This window comes from Populus alba, chromosome 19, assembly GCF_005239225.2.
Source record: "Populus alba chromosome 19, ASM523922v2, whole genome shotgun sequence".
In the NCBI taxonomy this organism is placed as follows: domain Eukaryota; kingdom Viridiplantae; phylum Streptophyta; class Magnoliopsida; order Malpighiales; family Salicaceae; genus Populus; species Populus alba.
In genome coordinates, this window is record NC_133302.1 from 18,866,668 (window position 1) to 18,875,659 (window position 8,992).

Genomic DNA, 8,992 nt, shown 5'->3' on the forward strand with positions numbered 1-8,992 from the left:
GCGTTAATAAGGCCAGGATTGGAAATAAATCAAAATTTTCTCCTCTCGCAATGCACCCTAAACAATCTATGCTTAGAAGTAGAATTAAAAAAAAAACAAAGAAAAGAGGCAGCACAAGTACTGATAGAGCCTATCTTTTTGTATGTTTTTCTATGAAGTGCTCCAAGACCCAAAGCAAACACTGGAGTCATGGCATCCACTGCAACGTCCTGTCCTTATACAGCTAACTGAAAATACCATCAGGAGGATGTGATAGTGCTTGAAATCCCTCGACTGTCGATAACAGAGTTAGCAAGAAAAATCTATCAGCCCCTCTGATTAATACAAACTCTCAGGAACTTGATCAAGGATGGCTGCCAATTCAGTGTAATCGCAGTAAAAAAAATAATACTATTATCTTAGAACCTAGCTCCCGAATGATGGCTGCCAATTCTCACTGCAACTGGACATTCCATACACGATCCAATCTCAAAAGCTCAGCCCATAATCCTGCTTTTGCTGCACTGCGCGAACCCACTTGAGATTTGAAACCCTGATGCCCATACTAAACCTCCCAAAACTGTTAGAACACTTGAAACGTGCATCATCGGTATTAAGCTTAACCCAGCCCTTGTCAGGAGGCTGCCAAGCTAACAAGAGTTTACTGCCACGATGAATAGAGTTTAGCTTGCAATGTCTTCCCACAAGTACCCGCACCTGTAAAAGTCTCATAACCTAATTTTTGAATTTTTAAAAGAAATAAATAGTAAAAAAAAAAATTGAAATAAATAAAGAATAAATTGAAATTTGAATCAAAACAATATAAATTTAAAGTTTGAGTACTTAATTAAACTTTGAATTGGTTTCATTAATCAAATCAAGAGCTAATTGTAGAATTGATAAGTTTGGAGACTTAATAAAAAGGACGTGAAAAAAAAAAAAAAAAACAAGAAGGACAAAGTTATAGAGAGAATACAAGGATACAAAAATAAAAGAGAGAGAAGAGAGAGAGAGAGAGAATATCAGTGGAAAAACAAAGAAAAATAAAAACAAAGAGACGAAAGCATGCATGAATAATTCATGCAGTCAACAGTAACCAATTAGATCACTGATTTGAACTCGGGATCAAGTTGGACCGGTTGGGCCCTATTTATTTAAGTTGAGATGGATCAACCTAAAAAAACAAAAATAAAAAACTGGAGTGGGTTGGGCCCAATTCTCTTTATTATTTTTTTGTTTTGATATCTCATTAAACAAATCTCTTTTTTAATATAGGTTCTTAAAAAAATGATAATATTTTTTGTTTTATGTGATTAATCTTGAATTATATAATTTATCTTAATTAATAAGAATTTCTAGTAATCACATTACCATATAATTACTCCTTAAACAAGAACTTTATTATACCAATAAAGTACCAAAAATTCTATTCATTTTCACAAATTGAACTTTTAAAAATGTAGCGAGGTTGAATATCAACTCCCACCCCTGCTCCGAAATGAAATTACAACATCGTGGTGTCGATAATCTTATTGAGCCGTTGGGTCTTCGAAGGACCAATATAGTTTGATTTGTATCAGAGCAGTTCAGCCTTATGACAGATGGCTTATTACTAATTTAACGTTTTAGTCTTGATATAGTATTGGACTTAGGACATAAAAATACAAATATAACCTATAAAACATTCTCCCTCGACATAGACACATTGACATAAAGCTCAGATTGCACAAGCTTCGCATTCATGCTACTAATACGATGTCGTTGCAAATGTAAGAGGTGAGCCAATGGCAACTGACCATCCCAAGGCAACATCTGTGCCTCTGCCATCGATATCCTGTGTATAAACAGCAATCACCATGTGTTAAGAGTAATCGAGATGATAAAAGAGTGTGAGCATGCCTTGAGAAGAGAGTCCATAGAAAGATAGAGAGAGAACCTGGTGGACTGCAATGCTGGAATTAATTCCGGCTCCATTGATCTTCTGGCCATGAACACAGTCTCTCCTTGCAGAATGGGCCTCCACCTCAGGACACACAGCAATCACACTGATGTGCTTTGGGAAATCAAGCCCCTTTGACTGCAAATGCTCGATAAGAAATCCATGGGAGAGCCCAAGGATGCTGTTTGGCTTCATGTGAGAGAAAACTCTCTCATAAACACCAGCCTGATGCATCATGATATTAAAGTTGAACGGGTTTAGACTGTGACCAGAACAGGCATTCATCAACACCAAACACATGGAATTTATGAGATGACCTATTAAGAATTGGATCGTACAGAATGCATCGCAACACTTTTACCTCTGCTTGATGGATTATGGGGGAAAAATGAATTGAAAACAGATGAACTGGAGATGTGCTAGAAAATCAGAAACATTTTCCTCTCCTATTCTAATTTGATAGAACCAAAATCAACCTCGCGGTTTCACAGAAGAAAACTAAGCAAGCACAAACACATCTGCAGACAGACGTATCATAAATGTGTAGTCACTAAGAAATAGCATACACTTAGCACCTCGCAGAAATGTCTTTTTTAAAAGTTGAGACTATATAGAAGAAACTTGAGGAAGCAAATCGGTAATGAAACAGTACACACAGAAAAGTAACCCCTGAAGAACGTCACAGGAAACAAATTGAAGACAAGTAGCAGAACAACACCATTTGTATTCCATGTCAGAACTTTGTATTTTCTTTTGTTTTTCACCCCACAGTGCGCGAACTCGAGTTAAGAATCCTAGAGAGTCTTTTTTTTGGCCTAAATCTCAGCAGACACAAACTGAAAGAAAAATACAGAACAACAAATAGAGAAACAAATTCAGAATTCACACTGAAAGATTAATTAACAAACAAACCTGTGCAGCATTGGAAATCAAAAGAAGCACAAGATCACTGCCTGAAACAGTTTCCCAGATAACTCCTAAAGTATCGCTCTCTTCAGTAAAACCAGCAGCACGAGCTTCAGCAAAAGAGCAAGAATCCTTCTCGAGACCGACCTATATCATACAGAGTAACCATGTAACTTCCTAAACAGGTAAAATTTCTGAACATAAGAGTGAGGTGTAAATAATTAGTTGCCTTGACTTTTATATCAGACATGGCTTCAGCAAGTGCATCCCTTAAATTCTGAGCTTGAACAGAACCCTGGTAATGAATAAGGGCTTGTTAGCAATCCACACAGAGTCATGATAAAAATAGCATTAAAGGAAAGATTTGTGATAAAATGAAGCTAGCAAACATCATACACAGATTGAGCTATCGATATAAATGCACACATTCATAGACTCTGTTTCCATTTTCCACAAACACACTCCAAAAGATTTTGTAGAGTCGGAAAGAGGGCTTTTGATACTAACAAGCTTTAGTCCTCAAGCAGAACCAAGACAATTTAAAGGCAATTGTACATATTTTAAGCACAAAATTGATAGTATTCACCTGGGAAACCCAACCAATGACACCAATCTGTTTAATGCCCTGGAATGCATCTGGGAGCAAGGGAAACACATCCTTGCCTCCTCTCACAATGTTCTGCAATGCAATAGGAACAAAGCATCATCAGTAACCAATGTTACAAACAGAAAGAAGTAAAACTTGGAGGGGGAAACAATCTATTAGACAGAAACCAAATAGTTATCTTCCATTATGAAACACTAAATTAAAGTTTCTAATATTTGATTGTAAAGTTTACAAAATGGAGCTCTAAATTTAGAGAATGAAATGGAAAAAATAAAATTTTTAAAACATACCTTGTCATGGCCAGCGATGATGATCTTCTCCTTCTTGAAAACGAAGGTCTCAAAATCAACAGAGGTCGGAAGCTTTACCCTCGGATGCTTGGCCCTTTCAGCAGCACCAACTGAGCCCCTTCCGCCATGGCCACCACCGTCACCTCTACGAATTTTAGTAATAGTAGCTATGATCGCTTGCACAACCACATGATTGAAGAAGACCGATTTAAGGAATTTTGAAAATTTTGCACCGAAAAGAAAAGCAGAGACGTTGCCATGCAATTCAAATTGTGTATGTTTTACATGACCAGATAAGGAGATCTTCTCACTGCTTGCAAAGCGGGTGAGAAAACCAAGACTTGCAGCACGTTGTGGTTGTGAGTCCGCATCAGCTGAGCCGTCACCGTCCAAGTCCTTTTCGCCGCCGCCTCCTCCTCCTCCTCCGCCGCCGCCGCTACCATTACTATTTTTAAACACTTCACTTATTTTTAAGACAGCAGCTGCCATGGCCATGACACGTGATAAAAACTCAAGAAACTCTTGCGGATATTGGACGGATTCTGATGGTTTTGGAGGGAGAGGGGCAGAGGCATCAAAATGAGTTTCAAATAGTAACTCCTCTTCCTGAACACCATCAGGGGATATTTTCTTCTTCTTGCTGTAGAAGGCCCCGAAATGAAGAGAAGCTGACAACGCTTTCAACGGCATTCTAGACCCTACTGTTAAGCCTGACAGCTTGGGTTTGCGTCGTCCGAGAGATAGACCATTATGTGAAAAGGTGTTACGTAGAGATTTTGGCGGTGGTGGTTTTGGACTGTGTAGAGCATAAGAGCAGTAAGCAGCAGCCATTTTGGTTTCGGAGGTGGAGGAGACGATGTCGGAGTTTTACGGGAAATGGAAAGTGGGAGTGGATTTTTGGGTTCGCCTGAGGCTACAAAAGGAAGGGCGACACCAACTCATTGGTTTACATGTAATATGTCCGAAACATAAGGATATCTTACGAAGGCGAACGCACGAATCCCGACCTGGATACCCTCAATAACTAGTTCCGAAAATCTATGGACCCGACCTGACATGAAATTTATCGGCTTTGACGTGGCGTAACGAGGTGGAGGACAATGTAGTCATTTTAATATTTTGTGTGATTAATTAGTGGTTCCTTGAGGTTAGGGCTTCCCCTTCGGGGTATAATTTATTTTATTACAAGAAAATAAAAATAAATTTTACAACACTTGAACTGTAATAATATTTGGAACTTTGACGAAACAGAAACAAAGATGGAGTAGCATAGAATTTTTCTCAATAAAACACCACTGCAAATCTCTAATCTCTTTATACGTTAAGAGAGTCAAGAAAATTTGGGCGATGATTGGCTAATAAACTATGTTAATTTGTTATTAGGTAATTGTTGGGTTGATTATTTAATTAGAGGTTGACTTTTATTAGCATTTGTTATTTGCTAAAGGGCCTATTGAGGTGGGTTGCTGATTTGAAGGAGCTGAAGAAGAGGCTGGTAGAGGGCAGTGAGGATCTCCTCGGACCCTGTGATGTTGATGAAGTGAAGAGTTGACTTACCGGAGGATGGATGTTTGGATGTAGCGATTGCAAGCCTGGATGAAGAATGTTTTTATGATGGTTTGGATGGTTTGCAGTGAAGATCTCCACGGACCATCTGCAGGCTCTGTCGATCTGGCTACCGGGATCCTTCCTTGTCATCTTTATTCAGGAGAAAGCCATGATGAGGGTATGATTTCTATGTGATGGTTGTTACTTTTATATATAATGTTTCTCTTCTCCTTATTTTCAAGCTATGATGACCGTATGATTTCTTTGTGATGGTTGTGACCATACTGAATATGAGACTTTGTTCTTCTGACTGAACAAGTGTGTAAGGCTCTGATTTTGAGAGATTAAATGATGGGTTTATGCTGAGTTCTGGGTTGTGACCATACTGCAGTGGTTTTATAGATCATTTATATGGAAAGGAAATCGATTATATTACCCTCGTAATCACTTGCCACTTCAGTTAGTGAGATTTTTATGGATGTTTGCATGGAGTTTTGCATATTTAACTTAACTGTAGTGCAGTTTTATTTAGCAAGTTATTATTGTTAACGTAAATAATTTTAGGAAACTATAAAATTTAGGACATAGCTATAAGATTATCTTTCCATGTATAAAGGCTAATTATTAGGAATCAATTATACTTCCGTGTATAAATGGAATTAATATACAAGGAAAGAGAGGAACTGACAAGGGATGTGTTCTTGGAGAAACAAAGCTCTTTGTTTTAGATTCTCTTTATTAAGAGTAGGCTACTAGATTGCCTGTCTTTAACGAATTTTATTCTTTCTCAGGAGAGGTTCTTTGTGGATTCTCATTTCCATAAAAAAGTGCATGAAACAAGTAAGAGAGATCAATTCTTAATAAAGCTCTGTTCTGATTTTGAAACTGCATGTTCTCATCTGATGAATCATCATCTTGTATCATCTCTAAATACCTGTTTGAGTGAATTTCTTCGTGAGGAGCAGTGTATTGTAACTCAGGCTGTCATGGAACATCAGACTAATGTTAGTGCACTTGTTTTTGTGGCTTATGCAACACAGAGGAGGAATAAGGGTAGAGACATGTGTGTTGTCCGGTGCTTTAGTTGTAAAGCTTTTGATTATATTGCTCGGGGATCGGGATTGTCCCAAAAAGTTTTGTAACTACTGTAAGAAACAGGGTCATATCATCTCTGCTTATCCCATTCGACCTGAACGGAAGTAGGATAACATTTAATGCAATGGTTTTATAGATCATTTATATGGAAAGTAAATCGATTATATAACCCTGATAATCACTTGCCACTTCAGTTAGTACGATTTTTATGGATGTTTGTATAGAGTTCTGCATATTTAACTGTAGTGCAGTGTTATTTAACAAGTTATTTTGTCTGCATTAAGAGTCTAGTTTTGCTGTTAAATCTGCCTTAGATTCAGCTTCTGCAGACTAGTATTCGTATTGAGAGTCAGAGGTTCCTTAGCAATTTGGTTTGGAATTGAATGACGAATCATCATTTCCTCTGTTCTCACCATTTTTTCTTGGACTAAAAGAGATTGATAATCAGATCTGAATTAATTGAAGTATACATTGAAGGGTATAAACTGCTGGTTGTTGGTGAATGTGTGTGCTTAAACTACTTCCATCTTGATTGGTTGCATGTTGCTTATCATAAAATGTTCAATAAAATTCCTCGAGTTAATGGAACTGAAATACAAATTGCAACAGACCTGATTTGCAAGTAGAGGGAAATAATAGAAGATAGTGGTGCCGAAGAGAGCAGGTTTCTTCAATGAATAAAGGATGATTGAAAGGATGGGTACCTCTCTAACAGAAGGGAAAAATAGATTAGTTTCTGCATGCTTGTCATTAAAAAAAAAAGACGGAGAAGTAGCTTATAAGCTCAAATCTGAATCATGAACTTTAAGAGAGCTATTTAGAATTAAAATATTGAAAATAAATCAAGTTAAAGGCATGAAAGTAGAAACCAAGATATAGTAGATAACTATAGTTTTATCACCTGTACAAGTATTTGGGATTGTGGTGCAGGGGAGGCTGCACTTCAGTTTTATTCTGGTTCCTGACACAGCAAGTTGAAGTCCCCATCTAATGTGTTAGAAGAAACTGAGCAATAAATATGAGCTAGGAAATGTTCTAGGGCAGAGGTGAACCAGAACATCCACGATTGATCGATCGAACGTTCGCCCTATCAGGTTCTAATTAATAGCTGCAACCCAGTTTGATGATGGTGAAGAAAGAAGAGCAGACACAAGCATACTTTATCTGTATATCATTTTAATGTATTTCTTATATGACTGCTGAAAATATTTTAAATTCTGGTTCTGTGTGATCTGTACAACTGAATCAAAAAGCAAAGAAGTCTGTATCCAAGAATGAAACCCATCATTACTGCTAAATTACTCCATTTATTTGATTCTTCCACACCTTGTTGCTTCAGAAACCCCTCTCCATACAGATAGCAGTTTCCTTCTATGATCTCCAAGCATTTCCTCTTTCCCTTCTCTCCTCCGTATTCGTTTATCATAAAACACTCAAATGGGTACTTAAACAACCTCAAGCAATGCATGAAGATCCAATACTTGGGTATGCCATCCTTTGCTATGAAATACCCAGAGAAAAGGAAAAAGGAGCCCATCAGACCAGCAATCAAAGATGTCCCCATGATGAAATTTGACACAAGAACACTAAAACATGCGACAAGAGAACTCGCCATCAAACCACCATCCAGACAACCACTGAGAAGTAGAGAAACCGACCCATTTCCCTTCTCAATCCAGAGTGCAAAACTAAAAGGAATGGAAGGAAAACCAGAGTGTTTGATACAACATAAGAAGAACTCTATAAGCTCCTTTTGAGGTTTCTCTCATTAAATTCTTCTTTCTTGCAAGAAAATGGGCTGGGCTTCTGCTGTGGATGACAACAAGAAGGTGAGGCTGAAGGCAAAGAACCCAATTTGAGTCTGAAGTTTCTGTCTCTTCGGACCATTTGTTGCATTCATGAATATATTTCCAAGCACAACTCAAGCAAGTAGTGCTTGGAGTATTCTTGATGCGAAGAGCTGATTGGTTCTGCAAATGATGTTGGAGAATCTCTGGCTCTGTATTAAAACCTCGTTGAACAGACTGTTGGGGTAAATAGGTTCTTCAGGATTGCTCTATTGGTTCGCATTCCTTCTGATATGCTTATAATCTTGTGCTGTATCACTGTCTTCTATTTCACCTTCTTCAGTATCTTCCATGGCCAGAGCTTCTGTCATTTCGATAGCAAACTCAAGCACATTAACATGCCTGGGAATGGAATAACCGGCGAATCTAATCCGCTGCGCAAGGAGATGCAAGGAACCATGATGCATAACAGTTCCATTTGATACCAACAGAATCTGATCGAACAGGTCAAGAATTTGGAAACCAGGTTGTTGGATGGTTCAAACGATTGTTTTACCTTGCCTGATAGTCATATAAATATGTATTGGCAGGTAAATAATAATTAAAAATATATATTAAAAAAATATTTTATATTTTAAAAATATTTTTAAAAGAGACTTCTGTTCTCATGATAGTACTAGACCAAGAGCCATAAGTCTGAAACTGTACCAGATCCAAATTTGATGGATGAAGGTGCACGGGTTTTTAAGGTTTTTTATTATTATTAATATATTTTTTTTAATTTTTCACCTTTAATATTTGATTCATTAGGATTAAACTTTATGGTTTATTCAGTATAAAT

At 37.5% G+C, this 8,992-nt stretch overlaps 1 protein-coding gene and 1 long non-coding RNA gene across 3 annotated transcripts; one reads left to right on the forward strand and one right to left on the reverse strand.

Annotated features, from left to right (window-relative positions):
* Positions 1-1,547: 1,547 nt before the first annotated feature.
* LOC118056563 (ketol-acid reductoisomerase, chloroplastic) lies at positions 1,548-4,552 on the reverse strand. Its single transcript, XM_035068804.2, has 6 exons — positions 3,722-4,552; positions 3,411-3,503; positions 3,054-3,119; positions 2,831-2,971; positions 1,916-2,143; positions 1,548-1,813 (listed from the first exon to the last, which is right to left on the reverse strand). The coding sequence occupies exons 1-6, from the start codon at positions 4,550-4,552 to the stop codon at positions 1,727-1,729; spliced, it is 1,446 nt and encodes a 481-aa protein (XP_034924695.1). The 3' UTR covers positions 1,548-1,726.
* A 309-nt stretch (positions 4,553-4,861) lies between these two features.
* LOC118056596 (uncharacterized) lies at positions 4,862-7,687 on the forward strand. 2 transcript variants are annotated; one of them, XR_012168825.1, is made up of 2 exons: positions 4,862-5,447; positions 6,061-7,687. It is a non-coding gene; the product is annotated as an uncharacterized lncRNA (long non-coding RNA). The 2 variants fall into 2 exon arrangements; XR_004688825.2 differs by having other exon boundaries at positions 6,685-7,687.
* Positions 7,688-8,992: the final 1,305 nt, after the last annotated feature.

Bases quoted from the DNA above. Each gene is read 5' to 3' on its own strand.
- LOC118056563 (XM_035068804.2), bottom strand. From the start codon at position 4,552: ATGGCTGCTGCTTACTGCTCTTATGCTCTACACAGTCCAAAACCACCA. The intron at 2,972-3,053 runs GCAACTAATTAT...TGTATGATATAG, and splicing joins TGTCTGATATAAAAGTCAAG to GTCGGTCTCGAGAAGGATTC. The intron at 1,814-1,915 runs GTTCTCTCTCTA...GTTTATACACAG, and splicing joins CCAGCATTGCAGTCCACCAG to GATATCGATGGCAGAGGCAC.